General features: G+C 46.4%; 1 protein-coding gene and 1 long non-coding RNA gene across 3 annotated transcripts in view; one reads left to right on the top strand and one right to left on the bottom strand.

Annotated features, from left to right (window-relative positions):
* Nucleotides 1-4879: 4879 nt before the first annotated feature.
* Nucleotides 4880-9397, bottom strand: LOC141416921 (uncharacterized). The gene is made up of 3 exons (XR_012441554.1): nt 9197-9397; nt 8173-8332; nt 4880-5276 (listed from the first exon to the last, which is right to left on the bottom strand). It is a non-coding gene; the product is annotated as an uncharacterized lncRNA (long non-coding RNA).
* Nucleotides 9398-10234: 837 nt separating this feature from the next.
* Nucleotides 10235-23141, top strand: part of Ncapg2 (non-SMC condensin II complex subunit G2) — a 66421-nt gene continuing 53514 nt past the window's right edge. For both annotated transcript variants that reach the window (XR_012443233.1, XM_020185208.2), the window contains exons 1-6: nt 10235-10349; nt 12806-12922; nt 17678-17866; nt 18203-18317; nt 19576-19730; nt 21235-21369. Coding sequence is in view for 1 of the 2 variants with exons in the window: in XM_020185208.2 (XP_020040797.1) it covers nt 12845-12922; nt 17678-17866; nt 18203-18317; nt 19576-19730; nt 21235-21369 (672 nt within the window). In the remaining variant the exon portion in view is untranslated. The remainder of the gene's footprint in view (nt 10350-12805; nt 12923-17677; nt 17867-18202; nt 18318-19575; nt 19731-21234; nt 21370-23141) is intronic.

Consider the following 23141-nt stretch of genomic DNA (forward strand, 5'->3'; position numbering starts at 1 on the left):
GTGTTTGATTACTGGATTGTATGGTAAGTGTACGTTTTGCTTTGGAAGAAGCTGCTGACTTTCTTCCAAATTGGCTGTACCATTTTGTAATTCCACAAGCAACAGATGACGATTCCTTTTTTTAACAATTTTTTTGGTGGGCTCCCGCTATGAATGACAATTCTTGTTCCTCTCTTCACTGACATTTGATGGTATCAGTGTTCTAAATTTTGGCCGTTCTAGTTAGGTGTGCAGTAGTTATCTGTTAACTTTTTGTGTTTCCTTAATGAAGTGTGATTCAGGAAGATGTGGCATATCCTTTCCTATGCTTGTTTGCCCTCTGCATGTCCTCTGTGAGGTATCTTGTCAAGATCTTTAGCCTATTTTATTTTATTTATTTATTTTAGTGTGGGCCTGGGATTTGAACTCGGGGCTCCATGCTTACAAAGCAGGTGCTCTACCGCTTAAGCCACAACTCCTGTCCATTTTGCTCTGGTTATTTTGGAGATAGGGTCCTGAAAACTATTTGCCCAGGCTGGCCTTGAACCTTGATCCTCTCAATCTCAGCTACTTAAATAGTTACAGTTATAGGTGTGAGCCACCATTGCCTGGCTTGTATTTGTTTGTTTGTTTTAATTTTTTGCAGTCCTAGTAATTGAACCTGGGGTCTTGCACATACTAGACAAGTGCTCTACCACCCCAGCCCTTAGACCACTTTTAATTTTGGCTGTTTGTTTTCTTTGAGTTGAGTTTTGGGAGTTCTTTGTATATTTTGGACAACAGTCCTTTATCAGATATGTCTTTTGCAAATATTCCCCCAGTCTGTAGTTTGTCTTTTCATTCTCTTGGCATTGTCTTTCACAGAGCAGAAGTTTTTAATTGTAACAAAGTCCACCTCATCAATATTTTCTTTCATGGATTGTGCCCTGGGTGTTTCATCTACAAAGTGACTGTCATGCCTGAGGTCATCGATGTTTTCTCTTGTTGCCTCCTGGAGTGTTTGTGGTTTCGTGGTTTCTCTTTAGGCCTCTGATCTGCTTTGAGTTAATTTTTGTGAAGGGTGTAAGGTCTTGCTTAGATCCATTATTTTTACATGGGGATATCTAGTTGCTCCAGCACCATTTATTGAAAATTTAACTTTGATCCATTGCATTGCCTGTACTCCTTTGTCAAAGATCACTGAATATATTCATCTTTGTCTGTTCTTCACCAAAGTGTGATGGTGTTAGTGCTCAAACTTTGTTCTTCTCCTTTGATACTGTGTTAGCTGCTCTAGGTCTTTTGCCTCTCCATATAGTGTTAGAATCAGTTTGTCAGTGTCCATGAAATAACTTGCTGGGATTTTTGTTAGGAGTGTGTTGACTCCATAGGTTGAGAAGAACTGACATCTTGTCAGTGTCAAGTCTTTCTATCCATGAACATGTTGTATCTTTTCATTTGTTTTGTTCTTTGATTCTATTCAATAGAGTGTGTGGATCTTGTACATATTTCATTAGTTTATACCTAAATATTTCACTTTTAGGGTTTGCTAATGCAAATGGTTCTGTATGTAATTTCAAATTCCACTTGCTTGTTTTTAGTACATTGCAAAGTGATTGCCTTTTGTATATCAAGCTTGTATTCTTCAGCCTTGCTATACTTGCTTACTAGTCTCAGGAGTTGCTGGCTGATTCTCTCACATTTTCTTTGCAGGTAATGATGTCATCTACAAAGATAATGCCATTTCTTCCTTCTCAATCAGTGTACCTCTTCTTTTCTTATTGCCTTAGCATACGGCCAGTAGAATCTTATATAGGGATGAATAATACAAAAAGGGACAGCCTTGCCTTGATCCTAATCTTAGTGAGAAAGCTTTGAGTTTCTCGACATTAAGTATCATATCAGTTGGGTTTGTACGTGTTCTTTATGAGTTTGAAGGAATTTCCCTCTGCTCCCAGTTTACGGAGTTTTGAAAATCATATGTGGATGTTTAATGCTTTTTCTGTGTCTATTGATATAATTGTGCAATATTCTCCTTAGCTTGTTGATATGATTGATTGTTGAATATTGAACTGGACTTTCATACCTGGGATAAATTACACTTGGCCATGGTGTGTAATTCTTTTTCCCATTGTTAGATACAATTTGGTGATACTTCATTGGGTTTAATTTAATAAATAGAGACAAAAGAGACCTTATTCTCTGTTCTTGTTCCAGTGTTCCTCCGAGGAGCCAAGTGAGGGTATCTGGTTCTCTGTCTCATCTTCCATAGCTGTTGGCCTCAGAGGGCATGAGTGGAAGCATGCCTTCCCCACATATGGTGACCAGCACCTTAACATATGTGTGAACATGTGTTGTGTGCAAGGGCAGAAAGCAGGGTGGCATTTAGTAGGAGGTCACCTGGGCAGGTAGCTGAAGCCATTTCTCACCTAGGAGGATCCTGTTGCCACCAGGTGGTGCTGTAGTCACTGCTGCAGCTCATGGACTTTAAGCATCTGGGACCAATGGGAACCAAATCCCACTCACTTCCCTGTATATTTGTAATAATATATAATATTATAGCTGGAAGGAACCATGTAGATTTTTTAGCCCTGTCTCTCATTTTCCAGGTGTGTATCCCATGGTGGGATATGGTTTGGGTGTTCCCCAAAGGCTCCTGTTGTAGAGGATTACGAGGGTAGAAATTCATAGGGTTCAGAGGTGGGAACTTTGGGGTGATTCAGATTAGATAAGGTCATCAGGGTTCAGTCCATGATTGAATCCTGGTGGCTTTGTAAGAAGAGGCAGAGAACAGGCCGGGCGCAGTGACTCATACCTGTAATCCTAGCTACTTAGAGGTGACGATCAGGAGGATCGAGGTTCAAGACCAACCAGACAAAAAGTTAGCAAGACCCCATCTCAACTGATGGAGTTGGGTATGCTTGTCATCACAGCTACAAGAGAAGCATAAATAGGAAGATTGGGGCCTGGGCATAAAAGTGAGACCCTATTGGAAACATACCTAAAAGAGGGCTGGGGGTAGGGAGTGGAAATTGCTCAAGTGGTAGAGTGCTTGCTTAGCAAATGGAGGCCCTGAGTTCAAACCCCAATACTGCCAGAAAAAGAAAAAAAAAGGCAGAGACCAGAAGAGAAACACATACACACATGCACACTCATGCTCCCTGTCTCTTGATGTGTGATGCCCTGAGCTGCCTCAGAGCTATACCAGCAAGAAGCCATCACCATATATGGACCCTTGAACCTCCAGAACTGAGAGCTAAATAAGCCTCTTTTCTTTATAAAGTTAACCAGCCCCTGGCATTTCACTATAGTGATGCAAAAGTGCCCAGTTGTTTCAGTACCTTTAGGACATAGTAATTAGCTGCCTCTGGGAGCCTGTGGGTGTGCTTGTGTGTCCCACACAGGAGAATAGGCACTGGGGAGGGGTGGGTGTCTCTGGAGGACATTTCCACACCCACACAGCGAGCAGTGACCGGGCTGCTGTGGAAGCAACTACAATCCACAGCCATGCGTCCTGTGGACCAAAGTAGGTCCAGTGACAGGATGGGGTGGAGGAGGGAAGAGGGCACAGAGAGTCAGAGGCAGAAACAATTGCAGCTAGATTATCCTTCTTTGCACATTTTATCAAAAATATCTGACCACGTGGACAAGGTGTTAACACTCTAGCAAGTGCTCTGTCATTGAACTTTGTTAGCTTCATTTAAAATCAGATTTTGTTTAATGTTTGCTCTGGACTTTTTTTTAACCCCTATTTTAAAGACGAAAAGGAAATGACGCTTGGGCGGGAGGTGGTAGAACTCTCCCTGCCAGCAAGCACGAGAGAGAGAGAAAACCTGAAGCACATTGTTAATACAGCCAAGAAGATCTCCAGGACTCAGGTTTGTCCATCTGCCAGCTGTGCCCTTGGCTGTTGTTTTGTTCCTTCTGTAGCCAAGTAAAGCAGGAAGGGAGGATGTGATTCCACACCCCACCCAGGGCAGGCCTTCGGAAGGTCTGTGTTAGCTGATGGGCACAGGGAGAGGAAGTGAGTCAGGGATGCAGGAATGGTCCACTGTGTGTGGGGAGACGGTTTGTTTTAGTGACCACTCACCATGTGTAATTTCCATTTACACATGTTGAATTAATACTTATTAGCATCATATGGTTTATTCCAAAGTGTCCAGAAATTGTTGTCATTCCCAGTGTGGTATGTTTCAAAGTCCCAACTGCAGAATTCCTCATGGCATTGTGAAAGATGGGCCAGTCCTGGGCAACAAGGTGGAGATGCACAGCAGATTGTGTGGCCAGGGCTATTTCTGAGAGGAGTTTCCCTGCCTCCCCTCCCAACAGCTTCAGCCACATGTCTGTTGTAGCCCCAGGATGCTGTCACACTTGTTCTTAATGTACTTCAGAGTGTTTTCCTAGGGCCCAGTGGGTTAGCCCTCCCTTGCTCCTGTGAGCCCTGGGCTCCTGGACACCTGGGGCAGGTGACTGGTGCCCAGCAGTGTTTGTATCTTTGCTCCTTAGCTGTTCTTGCTGCAGATGGGCCCTTCACAGCATCCTAACCCCCACTCAAAGACCAAAGTGCAGCCCTCCCAAGGTACCACTTGACTGGTCTGGACAGGGTCCAGGCTGGTTTGTCCTTTTAAGAGTCCTGTGATTCCTATTCTCATATCTCTGCCCTAATGAAGGCTTCCTACTGTGATTCAGGAGTGTGGCTCCAGCAGGGCCTGGTGCAAGCCCCATGAATGCATACATCTTACATTGTCATGACTTACATAGACAGCCGTCTCCCTTGCCCCACAAGCAGCGTCTTCCCATGCCCATACTGAGTAACTGTGACCCAAGCCCAGCTCACCACATCATCTTACTACTTGTGCTGTGAATGATTTTATAAGAGCTTTATTACGATATGATTTCAGTGATGAAATTTTCCCTCTGAAAGTATGCAACTGAGTGGCTTTTAGTATGTTCACAAGGTTGTACAAACATTACCACTAATTTCAGATAATTTTTGCCACCCCAAATCTCACAACCGCTAGCAGTCCCTCCCCACTTACCCTCCCTCAACCCGGAGCTGCTTGCTGTCTGCAGAGTTGAGAGTTGTCTGGACTTTCATCTGATTGCATCACACAGCAGGGGTGGCTGTTAGGGTCTGGCTTTTTTACTGAGCAAGATGCTTATGCTATAGCATGGGTCCTGCTGCATCCCATTATGGCTGAAGGCTGGTCCGTTGAATGGATGGACCACTTCTGCTTACCACTGTCTGCTGATGGGTTGTTTTCCTTCTTTGGTAATATGGTGAGGTTGAGAGGATTGTAATCTTGTCCTGTGCTGACCTGTGGTGGGAGGGACACTAAACAGATGCCTTACCCCACAGTCCAGTTCTCAGACGCAGGACTGATGACACTGGAGCATCAGCAATACTGATGTTCAAGTTTCACCTTAATTCAATATTTCCTGAGATCCTTTATTCCAGGATTGCCTGGAGGGGTTGAAAGGATGGAATGCCCAGCTGTATCCTCTAGTGGTCTGGTTTAATTGGTGAGGAGAAAATCTGAGCTTCCATATTTTTATAAGCAGCCCAAACATTCTCATGTGCAGCAATGGTTACAAATCTTTTGCCCTATACTCTCTGTCCTGTTCTTCTTGCAGTTAGCCACAAAGGGATCCTCTTTCCTCAAGACCATGGAAGAACCCAGAGGAGCACGGATAGGGGTAGCACACCCTCCCTCATCGCTTTGTCTCTTCAAATTCATTTCTAGAAAGGTCAGGAGTAAAAGAGGAAAAGTATAGGACTTGTACTAAATAGAACCTCCTGTAGAGCCCAAAGGATTCTCCTCTGGAAACAGCAAATTCTGAACCCATTCCCCAGTCTCCACTCTAGTAACTATAAATCCAGGACATCCAGTCTCCCCCACTCTGTCCCTCCCAAGTGCTGCCCCTGCAGTCCTTTCCCCAGCTCAGCCCTTCCCTCCAGGCCCAGCAGGAGATGCTGCAGACTTGCTGAGCCAATTGCCAGGGGCAGGGCCAGGCCAGGGCCTGCCTCAAGCCTCTGCTTACTTTTGCTTTTTCAGGGATCAGCTGTCCACATCCACATTTTCTAAGTTCAAATTTACTTTTAGAAACAGTACGGTATGAGACCACAAAAAGGAAATAAATGTTTCTGCAGCTGCCTCCTAATTATCCATGAGCTTCAAGCCTTTCTTGGAATCAGTGACTCACCATGGAGCAGGGTCCTGTTTAGCTTTCACTTCCTGGAGGGGACACAGAGGCCCTTCATAGCTGCCCCACACTGTAAGGTGGGGGCTTGGAAGTGCTCATTTGGGTTAGGGGTCCATTAGTTCCTAGCCAATGACCTTTTGCTATTTTAGCTCATTTTCACAGTTAGAGTTACTATGATTAAACGCTACATAAGCAGGCTGTTCAGTTCACTTTGTGAGCACCCGGGGGACACCCTCCTGTGCTGCTCCTGGTGTTGCAACAGTAGGCCCAATAAAGACTTGCTGGGCTGGTAACCTGCTTCACCCCTGGGTATGAGAGAGTTGTCACACTTTCTGGGGGGCCCTGACCTGGGGGAGGTGCTGTTAGGAGAGAGCTCCACCTGTGGTGCCTGCTGTCATCCGCCAGCACTGCAGCAACCTAAGATTACAAAAACCCACCAAGAGCCCAGAATAACTGGAGAGGCTTCTCCTTGCCTACCACAATTTCTGGCTCTTAGAGCAAAAGGACCCCATCAACTGGTTTGTAACAATACCTCATTCACTCTATCCAGAAGACTTCTTTGAGATCTGAAGTGTGCCAGACCTTGTGCCTGGCTTCTAGGAGCTAGTGGAGCCTGTGGCTCAAAGACTGCTGAATGGGGCAGAGCTAGGGACTAAGAATTGCTCTCCAGGGAAGGTACATGCTCAGCTGAGTCTTGACAGTCATTCATGTGGAAAGGCTCTTCCAGTGGGTTCAGGCTGCTTGGGCAGTGTCCATGTGAGGATGGCTGTGGAAAGCCTCATCCTGGTCTTTGCCTACACAGATGTGCCAGCCCCAGAGCAGCCCCTGAAATGGTTCTCCCATTTTATATATGTGGAAACAGACCCAGAGTCAAGTTGTTACTGTCCTATTAAGGACACCTGGCTCTGAGTGGCAGAACCAGATGACAGCTAAGGAGTATGGTTTCAAAACTTAGTGCTAAACTCTTCATCCCCATTTCTTATTCAGGAGGCAGACCTACTTGAAACAGGAAGCTGAGTGCAGCGAGTAAGGGGTGCAGGACTCAGGAATTGGGGGACTGTGATTCCATTTTTTTTCTCTCTGGTACTGAGGTTTGAATTCAGAGACCCACGCTTGCTCAGCAGGAACTCTACTATTTGAGCCACTCCACCAGTCCTGTTTTATGTTGAGTATTTTCAACACAGGCTCTTTCAAACTATTTGCACTGGCTGGCTTTGAACCTCAATCCTCCTGAGTAGCTAGGATTACAGGTGTGATTTATTTTGGATGTAAGTCAAGACCCAGGTGGGAACATGTGGGGAGCTCAGAAAAGAGTGTGCACTGTCTATCCAGATGTGGGAGCTAGGCCTAGGCTGGTCGTTCATACCTTGGACATAGATGAATTTGCTCAAGGAGTGAGAAGAGGGTGGGACATCAGACTGCAAGAGCTGCAGGGAAGGTCGGGCTGTGCAGAGAGGAAGTTGGAGCCCCAGCATGAAATAGGTTCATATAGCCACCTGCTGAGAAGGAGCCGAATCCATTGTGCCCTCTCTTTCCCTCTCCATATCACTTCCTCAAATTTCCTAGAAGGCTCATTATTATGTCACTGTTGAAATTATATTTTTGATATATTAGTTTAGTACAAATTATTAAAATCAGTTTCTTCCACATATAGCGGCTTTCTCTTATGTGGTTACTAGAAACGTGTGCCTGTGCTCCTCATTCTGTGCTTCTGTTGGGCACTGCTGCTGGACTATCCAGTGCAAGCCTCGACAAGCTCACTGAGAGCTCTAGTTTGAGTTCGGTCTGGAAAACAGAAACTGTGTGGACATTTTGAGCATGAAAGAAAATGGCCAGGGAGGGTTGTGTCCATGCAGAACAGGGAGGAGGGGGATCAATGACAATGTGCAGTGAAGGACAGCATAGCTGGGGACAGGGAGGAGAGAACCATAGTTGCAGAAGGGGAGGAGGCAGGTGGGCTGGAGGACAGCTTTGAGGAGGGGAGGGTGGGTTTCAGAGTTCTTTTTTCACCTGTCCAGAGAGCTGAAGGCCAGTGAAAGGGCCTTAGTCCAGTGAGTGGATTCATGTGGCAGGCAAAGAGTTCTCCGGTCTCCAGAAGATGAAGGGTGGTGGGGTTGCTGGCTGTTTTAACTCCTGTGATGGCCCTGGGCTGCCATCTTCCTGGCACTATCTGTGGGGGACCACCGTGAAAGATGTATTGTTTTAGTGTTTTGTGCTATGACAGGATTATTCAGACTGGATGATTTATAAGGAACAGAAATTACTTGCTCCCATTTCTGAGGCTGGGGATTCCATAGTAAAAATACCGACAGGTTCTTTGTGTGCTGAGGGTCCAATCTCAGTTTCCCTGGGTACCTGGGTGCTGTGTCCTCACATGGCAGAGAGAAGGCAAAGGGCAAACTCCCTCCCAGACCTTTTTAACAGAGAGGAGCCCTGGGGGCAAGGGGTATCCCTTAAAGGTCCCTGTTCCCAGTACTGCCACATTGGCAACACCCGAATTTTGGAGGGGACACATTCAGATGCCAGCAATGCATTATTTTTCAATAGTTTATATTCTTCCGCGCTTTTTATAATTGTGATTTTAATTGTGACAGTGCGATTTGGCTGACTTGGCTTGAGAGCAAGGTCTGGACTCAGTAATTGGATTATGTAAAGCATTTTCAACTGAGATTTAGATCTCAGTTGTTGAAGGTTTGACAAACACATCCAACTCTAGTAATAAAAACTTTTATTTAAAAAGTTGTGCTGGCAGAAGTGCCAGATTATTTATGGTAACAGACCACGAACAGAGGCTTGTTGGAACGTCCTAAAACAGAAGGCAGTGACCCCGAGCTGGGTAAAGACATCCTGAAATTCAAGTAGTTTTTAAGACTTTGCTCTCAACAAGAATCGGGAAAGCCCAATCAAGTACTTATTTTTTATTTTTTCTAGAGACAGGGTCCAGGCTGGCCTCCCCAGTGCTGGGATTTCAGAAGTGCAACACCAGCCCAGCCCAATTAAACTGGGCTTCATTAAGGATGGCGGGAGCCCCTACCTGAAGACTAAACCACAGGAGATGGCACGTGACTCCAGAGCGCCACCGGGAGGCGTGAGTTCAAACGGCAGGAGTTACAAATAAACAAAAGCACGACAGATCAGAATGTCTTGGGGCATTTGGCTAGCACTCGTGCAAGGAACTGGGCCAGGGGCATTGCGAGGCCTTCACGAGGAGCCTCAGCGTGCCCGCCATCCTCACGCCCCCTTCCCTTCCGCCCCTCCTCCGCCGCCCCCCCTCCTCCTCCGCCGCCCCGCCCCTCCTCCGCCGCCGCCCCCCCTCCGCCCCCCTCCGCCCCCCTCCTCCTCCGCCGCCCCCACTCCTCCGCCCCCCTCCTCCTCCGCCGCCCCCACTCCTCCGCCCCCTCCTCCTCCGCCGCCCCCCCTCCGCCCCCCTCCTCCTCCGCCGCCCCCACTCCTCCGCCCCCACTCCTCCGCCGCCCCGCCCCTCCTCCGCCGCCGTCCCCCGTCCGCCCCCACTCCTCCGCCGTCCCCCTCCTCCTCCGCCGTCCCCACTCCTCCGCCGCCCCGCCCCTCCTCCGCCGTCCCCCCTCCGTCCCCCCCTCCTCCGCCGCCGCCCCCCCTCCGCCCCCACTCCTCCTCCGCCGCCCTCCTCCTCCGCCGTCCCCCCTCCGCCCCCCTCCTCCGCCGCCCCCTCCTCCTCCGCCGCCCCCACTCCTCCGCCGCCCCCACTCCGCCGCCCCCACTCCGCCGCCCCCCTCTCCTCCGCCGCCGTCCCCTCCTCCTCCGCCGCCGTCCCCTCCTCCTCCGCCGCCGTCCCCCCCTCCCCCAGGCGCGTTCTCGCCAGGAAGGTGGTCGGACGCGCACGAGCGCCATGACGTCAGAGCACGCAAGTGAGATGGCGGCCCTCAGGGGTGCCGCGCGTGCGCGTCCCGTGGGCGCGCGACCCGGCTTCTAGGCCAAGGCGGGCCGAGGCCACGCCCACGAGGCGGTGCTTGGATGGTAGGAGGCGGGGCAAGGGTCTGCGGAACTGGCGGGCAAGTGGGCGGGGCCCGGGCCGCCGTCCGCCCTCCCCTTCCCCAGATCTCGCGAGAGTGACAATGTGTGACGTGCGCTAGGGCCGGCGTGTTGCTGGCGCCGGCGGGCGTGTTTGAATCTGGTCCGAGCGCGGGAAACAGCCGGTCCCGGGCGAGGTGAGTGCTCCACAGAGCCGGATGGGCTCCGACCTGGGCGGGAAGACGGCGGGGACGGCGGGCGGGTCGCACCTCGAGGATGGGGTCGGCCTTGACTCGCTGCTCCGGGGCCGCTGTAGCACTCTGGGTGCCTGACGGGCCAGGCCGGGGAGGCGGGAGAGCCGTCCTGGGCGCGGGATTGACTGGCGGGGCACCCCGCCCCACTAGTCCTGGACCCGGGATGCCTCAGAGAAGACCCCAGCCCTGGACTTAGACCCAGAGAGGGCCCCAACCTGCATCCCTGGGAGACCCAGAGAGGACCCCACCCTGCATCCCTGGGAGACCCAGAGAGGACCCCACCCTACACCCCGGGGAGACCCAGAGAGGACCCCACCCTGCACCCCGGGGAGACCCAGAGAGGACCCCACCCTGCATCCCTGGGAGACCCAGAGAGGACCCCACCCTGCATCCCTGGGAGACCCAGACAGGACCCCACCCTACACCCCGGGGAGACCCAGACAGGACCCCACCCTGCACCCCGGGGAGACCCAGAGAGGACCCCACCCTGCACCCCGGGGAGACCCAGAGAGGACCCCACCCTGCACCCCAGAGAGGACCCCACCCTACACCCCGGGGAGACTCAGACAGGACCCCACCCTACACCCCGGGGAGACCCAGAGAGGACCCCACCCTGCACCCCAGAGAAGACCCCAGCCCTGGACTTAGACCCAGAGAGGGCCCCACCCTGCATCCCTGGGAGACCCAGAGAGGACCCCACCCTGCACCCTGGGGAGAACCAGACAGGACCCCACCCTACACCCCGGGGAGACCCAGAGAGGACCTCACCCTGCACCCCAGAGAGGACCCCACCCTACACCCCGGGGAGACTCAGACAGGACCCCACCCTACACCCCGGGGAGACCCAGAGAGGACCCCACCCTGCACCCCAGAGAAGACCCCAGCCCTGGACTTAGACCCAGAGAGGACCCCACCCTGCATCCCTGGGAGACCCAGAGAGGACCCCACCCTGCACCCCAGAGAGGACCCCAGCCCTTGACTTAGACCCAGAGAGGACCCCACACTGCACACCAGAGACCCAGAGAAGACCCCAGCCCTAGACTTAGACCCAAAGAGGACCCCAGCCCTGCACCTGGGGAGAGCCAGAGAGGACCCCACCCTGCACCCTAGAGAGACCGTGAGAGGACTCTACCCCTGGACTTAGAGGGACCCAGAGAGGACCCCACCCTGAACCCAGAGATACCCTGAGAGGATGCCAGCCCTGGGCTTAGATCCAGAGAGGACCCCACCCTGCACCTCAGCCCTTCACTAATTTAGACAAATCAAAAAGTGTAGTAATTTTGTAGTCTAATGAAAGTAGAACAGAGCAAGCAAAAACAGTGACCAGAATTAGGAAAAGGGGGGAGGGTCACGGACTTGGCCATTTTGGCTGTGTGACTCCATGTCTTTGTTGGAATGCTGTTTATTTTTCTAAAACTGGGAACTGGCACTAGCCATTATTATTCATCGAGCTGGCCACTGGCCATCCATCCCCATTTTCTTGGTGAGCAGAAAGGCATAATTCAAACCTTCAGGTTGCTGTACTTCAGGTTTACTTAGGTGAGAAGTCATCACACAAAGGTTATTCTCTCCTTCCGTTTATTAATTTTAGGGATTAAGATAGAAGGGTGTTTGTTTACGATGACTTGCTATCCCCATAATTGCTGCCAGTAATTTTCCATGTTGCTGTATTTATAATGGTAAGGTAGGGTTCTCATCTTAGGCTGTGAGGGTTCTATTGCAAATATGTTCCATCATTTACTGTGACTTTATCTTTAGGTTGATGTGTTTTGAGTAGGGCATGCAAGCACCAGGTGTAAGCGTAAAATAGAATTTATTAGGGATCCTCATGTAGGAAGGAGAATTAACCAGTCCTTGAGCTCTATCCCACAGGGGTGGGGGGAGGAGGTTGCTGTGGTTGGGCATGTCTGATGTAGCCTTAACAAGCTCCCAGGTGACCCTAGCGCCTCTGCTGTGGTTCTTACTTTGAGTTAAAAGCTCTCTTGAATGAGTAACAAGAGGACTCTGAGGTGGTGTCACTTGGAAGAATATTCCTACAGAAAAGAAGTCTGGAGAATTCAGCTGTGGGGATCAGCCTGTTCTCTTGAACAGAATCTGAGCCAGAATCTATCATACTATAAAAAACAGAGAAAGTGAGCTTCCTGGGGCCATTTGGATTTCACTTTCCTCAGCTAACTTCATTAGCAATTGATAAATAACATTTATATTATTTTGATAGTATCCTCAGCAGAGAAAATTAATTTTTCAGATCATTGTAACTTATTTTGTGTCAGAAAGTGTCAGTTTCTACTAGTGGTATAGGAAGATCTCACAGTTCTTGGGTGTTAATACCTAATTAAATATTATAGGAAAAGATGTATTCACAAGTTAACTTCTAGTATGATTGTGTTTTACACCAGGCTTGCAAAACAAATGCTGTTTGAACAGTTTGATCTGCCATGGAAAAACGTGAGGCATTTGTACAAGCTGTGTCTAAGGAGCTGGTTGGAGACTTTCTGCAATTTCTTCAACTTGATGTAAGTTCTTTGTTTTGGCTTTCTGTGTGTGTGAGTGTGTGTGTGTTTAAACAGGACTGGGGTTTGAACTCAGGGCCTTGCACTTGCTAGGCAGGCACCCTACCACTTGAGCCACTCCCCAGCCTCTGTCTTTACTGTAGCTTTTCTGTTGATATAAAATATGCTTTTATATGTCTAAGTGAAATATAGTAATCTCAGAAAGTCCTTAGGAGCCAATGTTTATTTAAAAAGACAAGAAAACTCTTTAGACACAAATTGGCCTGTTTATAGGCTGAACTAAGATGTGGAAGATAAACAGAAGTTGAACAGTCAAAGAATCCACCTGTATAATGGAAGGCAGATCCTCAAGGACTGGAGATGGCAGGTTGTGTTTGAACCTAAAGAGGTTTGGCAGGGCCAGAGTGTGGTGTAAAGGGAGGAAGGAAGGGAAGAGAAGAGACCTCCGTCATTTTAGGGAGCTCAGACTTGAGGGCAGTATGGTCTGTCCACAAAGAGGGACCTGCATTCAGGGAGAGGTGAACCAAAGAGCTTAGAGAAAACTAGAGCAAAAGAGAGGTGAAAACAGAAGTAAGGCTTGCCTTTGGGAAACCTCTCTGGCTCCTTGTGAAGAGCAGGATGAGGGACCAAGCAAGGCAGCTAAAGACTAGCCAGCCTGTGCTTGTCGTGGGTGCTGAAGTGGGGTGCAAGCAAGAAGCTCTAGCTTCTTCTCTTGGAGGGGAGGGCCAAGGAAAATTCCAGGTTAAAGGGCTTCCTTTAACCTTTGGGAGGTACTGGGTGATCACCAATTTAGGGTGATGGCCACCAGGAAGGTGAAAGGACATGTCTTCAGGTCAGGGAGGAGATCTGGGCTGGAGATGGGAAAGGTGTCAGCTGCAGGTGGGAGCTGCAGTGGCAGAGTGCATGGCACCATTTGTGGCACAGGGGCAGCAGATGGGCCTCAGATGGAGTTCTGCAATGATGCTAAGGCTCTCAGGACTTTGGGGCAGGAGACCCTGAGCCCACCTGCCTCACTGTTCTGATTATGTGGTGAAAATCAAATTAGAGAAGAGCCTAAAAATGGATTTGTTGCTAGCAACGTTTATGACACTATTTTTCTTTAAGACAAATAGGCTTATAACTTGACCTTATATTACACAATGATATCCTACCAAATATAAGAGAGAAGTTTTTACAAGAGTAAAATATAATTTATAATTACGTGTCTGCTTTAGCAGTAGAAGTGTGTGTGGTTTATGTTACACGTGTAGTGCATACATATTTAAAGTCTGAAAGGCTTTAGTATTAACTAAAATCTCAATGAACTGATCTCATTAGTATTAATTAGTGCATTAGTATTAATTTAAAGTTACAAGGCAAACGTAGCAGCTCAAGAGCACACCAATGACCTTCTGGTGACATGTCTTTCTCCTTTACTTCTGCTGCCCTTGTTGCTGTGGAGCCTGTGTGATGTTGCTTGGTAGCCAGCAGACATTCTGGAGACTACTGAATTAGTTCTCATACTAATAAGGCATTAATTTTAGTTTATTGTTAGCAAGTTTTTCTAACATTTAATAACTTAGTGCCCAGACACCATGAAGCCCATGGTTAAAAATAAAAATGGATGTATTACTATTGTACATTGCTTGCTTTTATTAGGTTGAATAATATGAAATGCCATTTGTGTAAAATAATGACAATTTCACATAGTTCAACTTAGTAAGAATAAAGAAAAGACAAGTCATCTTGAGACCTGTTAGGTGAACCTCTCCAGATACAATGTGTTGTATATTTTGACTAATAATCCCTACATTCTGCACAAATAGTGATAAAACCCCAGAGAGAATGGTGGTGTGGTAGCTCACACTTGTAATCTTAGCTCTCCGAAGGCTGAGGCAGGAGGATCATGAGGTTGAGGCTAGCCTACTGTACATAGCAAGACTGTCTAACAAACAGACAAAACAAACAGAGAGGTTATGGAGAAAATGAGGCAAGGGGTACAATACTAAAATATTTTCCCAGTGACTTGTTAAAGAAAGATACGAAGCTAATAAAACATAGCAGTTTTGCATATGCTAAGCTACTAGGAAACAAATGCCATAGTAAGCATGACACTTTAGCTGGAGAAAGATTAGAAGTTTGCATGTAGAAAGGGAACCATGCTTGCACAGAGTACCTGCAAAAACAAGAAAGAAAGCAGAGAAGAAAATGACAAACTAGGCTGAGGGAAGCCCAGAGCATTAATGTACTGGGTGTGGCCTAGGGTGGGTGTTACAGAATGTGGTCAGAGAGTAGGGTGCATGGAGTATATGGTTCAGGTGTGGACAGCCTGAGCAGGTGTCTGAGGCATTGCATTCTGTGTAACTGGTGGCTCTGCTGAGTGGGGTTCCGTTTTCTACATTTACCTAGTATTTCTTGTCTGAAATCCCACATAAGCAAACCAGAAATTTGCCTGTTGCCCCGGTTGTTCCCTCGCGTATTGAAAGCATTTGAACAAATTGTATTTCCAAACAAGCAGTTCAGAGCAGAACCAACTGTACCATGTGTCCTTCTTGGGGAGTCAGGATGGGAGGATGAGGCACTGAGGAGGATCCAGCCCCTCAAAATTGTTAGGTGTTTTCTGGGGCTAGGTATTGTGCTGAGGTGGAGTTGATATTCCAGTGGCAGGAAGACAAACAGAACACCAAGCATGTAGATAATGAAGCAGGGAAGGTCAGAGTCCTAGGGTAGCTAGAGAAAAGTGGTGTTTGGCCAGAGAATCTGCAGGGACCCCTAGAAATTTGGGGAAGGAGTGGACTGGCCAGCACCCTAAGGCAGGGAAGGAGGGTAGTGTAGGGTGAGGGTGGAGAAGTAGCCAGGCCAGGTCCTGTAGGGCCTTGCAGGCCTTGTAAGGGCTACATTCTTTGGAGTGCCATGAGATTGGGGGTAAGCTAAGAGGCAGGTGTGACGAATGTCAGAGCATCAGGCCCCACCTGTTGGGGATAAGAAGCAGCTACCAGGTGGTGTTTGGTGGAGCTGTGAGGCTGTGTCTGATTTCATAAGATGCAGAGGCCATAAGTAAGCAGGTAGGTGTTGGCTGCCTGGAAAGGGATGGCTGTGGGGCAAGGTCTAGAACACACCACCCCTGGACAGGCTGACCCTCCCCTATTGGAGCAAGAGCAAGGAAGATCCCCAGTGGCAGGATGTTGAGGGAATCTTGTTTGGGACCTCCTGTTCTCTCCCTTCTCTTTGCAAAGTTAAGAAGAATACAGAGCAAACTCAGATTTACCGAAATTACCACTTGCCAGGTCTTTTCCTCTTTGTATTTATATATCATTTACATATAGGTGTTGTGCCTCTTTGTCCCCAAATAGTGCACTGCGTATTTTTCTAAAACAAAGATAATTTCTTTTAATCTCTTTTATAACCACATTAAGGTTTGGGGTTTAGCAGTATCTGCAGTACATATTTATGTTTTCACAGTTGTTCCAATAATGTCCCTTCCAGCACTCCTTTTTTCTGTTCCAGGGTCCAGTACAGTGTAACACATTGCCTGCACCGACATGTCTCATTGGTACTCTTTAATCCAGGACAGCCTCCGCCTTCCTGTACTTTTCACAGTACTGAATTTTGAGAGTACAGGTGGCTCTGTAGACCCTTCCTTTTGCATCTGATGATCCAGTTAGATCTGGTGTCTGCTCTTGGGCAGGAGCTGCATTAGTATTGGGGCCTTTCAACAGTGCTGTCAGAAGGGGCGCATGTGTTGGTCCAGTATTGGTTACTGGGTGTTTCTTTTTTTTTTTTTTTGGGCTGGTTGATGGTAGTTTGTTTATTTATTTATTTATTTATTTATTTTTCATTTTTCTTTTATTATTCATATGTGCATACAAGGCTTGGTTCATTTCTCCCCCCTGCCCCCACCACTCCTGCTTCCCCTTGGTAGTCACAGACAATCTGTGAAGAATTCTGCTGCCACTATAAATGTCCTGCTCCTAGCAAACGTTGGCTTATTGTGGCATCCAGTGCTACTTCTTGCCAGGTTATGATGAACTCTGTGAAACCTATAAAATCAGGTTTTTTGAACTACAAATGTCTTCCGTATTTATTTATTGGCACTCTACAGCATGCTGGTGCTATTAATGATTTGTCACTATTCTCTTATCAGTTTAGTCTCTGGTTCTTCTTTTGATCTGTAGGTTATAATTCATTATGGTCACCATGTTTGTTTTGCAGGAAGTCCTTTTAATTGGATTCTGTACCCTTATGACAAATGTCAACAAGTAAAAGTGGTCACCTGCCCAGAGTGAGAGGAAGTGGGTCCAGAGGATATCTGGGGAGATGTGAACAGGCCCGGCTGCTAAGGGGACTGCTCTCTAGGGAGGAGTAGAAGGTGATGCTGTTGGTCCATGGGGAGCCAGTCTCCTTGGCTCTGTTACTATTGTTTCTTTTACTGTCTAACACTAGCATACTTCTGTAACCGAACTATAGGTGGTGGACGTTTGAATTGGTTTTAGGGAGGGTCTTGCTAAGAGACCTTGAAATGTTGAACTGGAAATGTTGAACTTGTTAATCTTGAAATGTTAAACTCTAAAGATTAGGATACTGAGGAAGAACAGATGGAGGAGGAGTTTGCTCTATTTGGTAATCCCTGTATTTTTTTTTTAGGAGTGGATTTTGAAAACTCCAGCCAAACTCTTGAACTTGTAACTGGGTTAACACTTGAGCTTTTCTTTTGATTCCATTGTGAAAAGTTTATAACTAATTTTTTTGTATTTATATGTTTTTGTATTTATTTTACAGAAAGATACTTCTGACCCTTTCAGCCTAAGTGAGTTACTGGATGAATTATCAAGGAAACAGAAGGAAGAATTATGGCAAAGGCTAAAGAATTTATTAACAGAAACACTGTTAGAAAGCCCAGTGGATGGGTGGCAGACAGTGCAAGTCCAGGGTGAAGATGATATGGAATCAGAGCATGGTCCAAAAATGGTATTTATCTTCCAGAGATAAAAATTTCCCCTTTTTTGTGTTAAAAAGTAATTATTTGTTGTGAGTAATTGTATTTTAAGTTAAGAAAAAGTTGGCAGACAGAAACCAAGAATTTTGGGTGTCAGGTCTGTTTGTTGTAGTTTCACCTGCTTCTAGACCATTACAAATCCAGAGCTTAGTGTCACTGTTCTTTCAGGACATTGACTATATTCAATTTTAATTGACATTTTTAGAGTAAGTGGCTACATTTTAGCAATTTAGTAACTTATAAGTTTCTTTTAAAAATTGAGTTTTAAGTTGGTGATTTTAACTCATGTTTTGGTTTTTCACTTATAGAAAAATAGCATAGAAATAATTCATGCGATTACATCTGTGATTCTTGCTTCGGTTTCTGTAATAAGCGAAAGTGCGAATTATGAAGCTCTCCTGGAATGTGCTGTTATATTAAATGGTAAGTCCTTCCTTTTAAGTGGCATGTTTAGCAGTGGGATGTTGAAGTGACAAAGCTGCCTGTTTTCATGAGCAGTGTTGACTTTAGAAGCACAAGTTTAAAAGCATGGTTTCTACTCAGGCTCTTGCTTCATCTGGAAAAGGTGTGCTGGGTCACAGCGTCCTGAGTGATTTGTTGATGCAGGCTGTGTTTCAGTGTTTAAGAGAGTGGAAATGTGAAGTTCCGAGCTGCTCTTTAGGACACAGTGATCAAGAGCTTCTCGTTGTAAATTTCGTAGCTGTGTTATTCCCAAGCAGTGCCATTTGTGACACCTGACTTCTTTTTTCTTTAAATACATTATAAATGTGGTCTGAGGAGTAATTGTTGACTCCCATGGTGGTGCTTGTTAGGTTTTAACTGAATTGTAAAGCTGTTACTAGTTCAGGAGGTGTGCTAGTCTGAATTAATGCATATTTACAAAAGCTGTTGAGTGATATAAAAGCAGTTGTATTTTAAGAAACACCTCTAGTACATTCATCCCTCACTAGGTGAGCACACTTTTCTGGGGCAGGTTCTATTGTCAAGCTTCACATGCTTAGCTTCGCTTGATTTTGTGTATCTCTTTAGAATGTCATTTTTGTCTGCATTCTTATTGAAAAGTCACCCTAATTAATATAAAAACACTTCCTAAATGCTTTGTGAATTTTACCGCCCGTTTATTTGCACAGTTTCTAAATAAATGTCCGGGAAAATGATTGGTGCTAGCATTGTAGTTGCTACCAAACTCTCAGTGAATTTAAGAATTTTGCAGTTTTGTAATGACATTCAGATATCCATGGATAATTGTAAACACAATGTTAGTATTATCAGTTTAGTTATTGAGCTTTTCTGTTTATAAAAACAAATCATTATGGTAGCTGCTTTTTCTGTTTTTCACCTCTGAGCCAAAATTCGAGGCCAGCAAATGGAGGGAGATCGTAGTGGATTCGAGGTCAGTAGACGTGCCTGGCTCTGTTGCTGTCAGGGTTACTGGGAAATTGGGATGTGGCAGTATGATTTTGGTGAGGCTTCCAGGTCCAAAGCTCTGCTCCTTTGGGTCTTTTTTTAACAGTAGTAAATCAGTCTTTTTAAACATTTGCATTCTGTAAGTAATGTGTATAAATCTTTGGCCAATGAAACATGAACAAAGCTTTGTAGTATACAAAGTCAAAATACTCTACTATTGAATGTGAACTGATAAGAATCTGCTAATAACTGAAAACTTGCTGTGCTGTTATAGGTATTTTGTATGCATTACCTGAATCTGAACGAAAGCTCCAGAGCTCCATTCAGGACCTGTGTGTCAGATGGTGGGAGAAGGGCCTGCCTGCCAAGGAGGACATGGGGAAGACTGCTTTTATCATGCTGCTGAGGAGGAGTCTGGAGACTAAAACAGTGTGTTTGCTCCTTAGTACATATTTTACTTAAAAGGATTGTTCTGCAGGGGCTGATTCAGGAGAACTTCCTACAGCTGTTAAGATGCACAGAGGTCAAGAGTGGGTGTGGAAGCTTCATACTGAGGTTGAAAGTCAGGCTTCCTCCTTCATCTCCTGCTGTCCTCTCTCCTTACTGCATGGTGGTGAGATGGCTGCTCCACCTCCATATTCTTGTACCAGTTCAGGCAGGAAGAGAAAGTTGGGGAACAGGAATGGCCAGACTTTCTCAGATACTACACTGTGTCCATGGGTTCCTCTGCTGGAAAAGCAAAGAAGGCCTAAGCTACAGAGACAGGCAACTTGGTGTGTGTGGGGGTGGTGGGAGAGAAAGGGGGGTTGTGGCCCTGTGGTCTTCCAAGAGAGACTGGGCAGATAGACTGGCAAGAGTCTCAGACCAAGGTGGTGTCATGATTCTGGATTGTTGCTGGGATTATTTCACATTGCAGTGTAGTCCTAAGGAAGTTGTGGCTGGGTCAAGGGAGAGAGAACAGTTTTGAAGGTCAGATGTAACTTGGACTGCATGCTTGGTCCTGCTTTAGTCTTTGGTAGAAAGCTAGAAACAGAACAGCTGATCAAGGCAGTAATACTTTTGTTCACCTTAGTTGGTCAAATAAAAATCATCCATAATTCTAGCACCCAAAATGACCATTATTAATTTAGGACACTGGGATCTTAGTTTTTGACCCTTCTCTCCAATACCTACCTCAAATCATACTGAATATGAACTTGAAGGCTCTTGATGCATATTACTGTGACTTTCTAGAAGGCTTGTACCTGTTGAGGGGTTTCTTCCCCCTCCCCCGCCACATGCTGAGGGTCTGTTTAACTAGACCCTCTTAAAGAGGAATCAGGATGAAGGCAAAAAGCCTTTTGGCTGTACAGTGACCCACTCTGATTTTCCCTCTTGGCCAAAGGAGTGACTGAGGAACCCTTTTTAGTGTCAGAATTTATTTTCTTGTTTCATTGTTTTATCTTTTTAAAATTCACTTTCCTTGCCAATATTGTATAATTTTTAAATCAAGTCTTTTTAAGATACCTTTCTAGTACTCTAAACCTGTGCTGTTCAATACAGTAGTCACTAGCCATATGAGACTGTTTGCATTTAATGAAATGTGGAAAAAATGAAGAATTTGGTCCTTAGCTACACTGGCCATACATTGGTAACTCAGTAGCAGCTGAAGCTGGTGGACACCTGGACACCTCCTTGTCATTGGGGAGGTTGAGGTGAACAGGTCTAGGTGTCTGATTGCTTTTAGCTATGTTAAGTTCTTTTGTGCTGCAAGTAGCATTTACAAATTAAAAAATCTGTTTTCACTTGTCACTGTTGCCTCCTTTGTGATGATTCATTTATAATTACTATTTGTGATGCAAATTAAGTGCTAAAATTAAGTGTGACCTTATTATTCATTATAAAACAAACCCCAAAAACCTAAATGCAACATTCTTTCCCATGTTATTCCCAGGGTGCAGATGTTTGTCGGCTCTGGCGCATTCATCAGGCTTTGTACTGCTTTGATCATGATTTGGAGGAAAGTAGAGAAATCAAAGAGATGCTGCTTGAGTGCTTCATAAATGTTAATTATATCAAGAAAGAAGAGGTAAAGAGGTTTGTCTTTGTGGTGTATTTGTGAGCTACTTCACATAGATGTCCCCAGGCTAATGTGGCTATTGTCTGTACCATGCTTTGCATTTCATGAAGAGCTGTGTGTGCTTATTGTGTGTCATCTGGACTGCAAGCAGTGTCAGCACACGCTTCACAAATTCTCGCTTCCTGTGTTTCATCATTAGATCGAATGGTAGCAGGTGGGCTCTTAAGTCCCAGAGGAATCATAATCGCATTTTTAATTAACAGATTAGTCAGGGGTAGTGACTCACTCCTTAATCCTAGCTGTCTGGGAGGCTGAGATAAGGAGGATTGCAGTTTGAGGCCAGCCCAGGCCAAAAGTTCATGTGACCCCCATGTCAGTAGAAAACACTGGGTGTGGTCGTGCACATCTGTAACCCCAGCTACACAAAAATGTAAGTTGGAGGATCATAGTTCAGGGTGGTCCAGGCTGGCCCAGACAAGTGACACCCTGTTTCAAAAATAACCAAAGCAAAAGGCTAGAGGCAGGGTTCAAGAGTTAAAGTGCCTGGCTAGCTAGTGCAAGGCCTTGATTTCAAACTCCAGTACTGCCAGAAGATAAGCATGAAAAATAAGAGTGATTAAAAATAAGTTGGAACAACTGCTTTCCTATAGAGGACATCTGGCCCTCTGCCCTAATTCCACTATTTTTTGGTATTGATGATGGAACCCAAGCTCTTGCTCATGCTAGGCAAGTGCTCTACCAGTGGGCTGGGACCCTAGCCCACTAATCACAGTTTATTGGCATATACTCAGAACTGTCACCACAATGCTCTCCATTTCTTTTTCCCACCCATCCAGTAAATCCAAAGAGGGGTGTCTGGCCTGTTAGACTACTCAACTGGGGCCACTCCCAATGCGTGGCTGCTGAGCAGGTGGAATGTGGCCAGTTGAATTCAGATGTGCCTTAAATGTAAAATACACATGGATTTGACAACTTTGTAGGAAAAAAGAATGTAAAGTGTCTCAAAAATTTTTTATATTTCTTACATACTTGATAAATGGTAATATTTTGGAAATAATTGCTTTGTACAAAATATGTCACTAAAATCAATCTCTTATTAATGTGGTTTCTAGAGAATTAAAAATTCCAGAGTGGCTTGCATAGTCCTGTAGTGTTTGTTGAGCATGGACTGTACCCTTGCCAAATGTGGGGTGCCTCTGCTGCAGCCTGTTTGGGTTGCTCAGCACCTGACTGGCTTGTCGCTAAAGTTACCCTCCTGAGCAGAGTTCCCCTCTGCTTCCGTGGACTAGTAATTTTGAGTTTTGAGTTCTGGAGTAAAGGAAATGCCTCTTTGGGATCTTGGCCTGTCAGTGATGCAGTGTCCAGGCCTCAGCAGGGCTCTGCAGGGCAGTGTGTGGTGAGCATCGACAAGGTTTTGGGCTTCTGGTAGGAAGGTCTGCTCCCTGCCTGCTGTTTGCTGGTGGGCAAGACGGTGGCCAATGGCTGAGCCTCAGTGTTCCTTCATAGCCAGGACAGCAGTTGTTCTTTCACAGACCCCAAAGAGGAGCAGCAGCAAGGCAGTGTGAAGCACCGCCAACACAGTCGCTGCTGTGAGAAGTGCTGCTCTGCTTAGGTCTTCTGTTACTGTTGTCACCATCACTGGAAAGACACCAGACTCAAGGCCTGCCATCTCCAACATCTCCAGGACTGTTAGGGGATTTGGGAGAATAAAGAAGTTAAAATGTAGTCAGACAACTTGCTTATTTATAGTGACATACATAAGCAGTCAAAGAATTGCACTT

This window comes from Castor canadensis, chromosome 2 (assembly GCF_047511655.1).
Source record: "Castor canadensis chromosome 2, mCasCan1.hap1v2, whole genome shotgun sequence".
Taxonomy (NCBI): domain Eukaryota; kingdom Metazoa; phylum Chordata; class Mammalia; order Rodentia; family Castoridae; genus Castor; species Castor canadensis.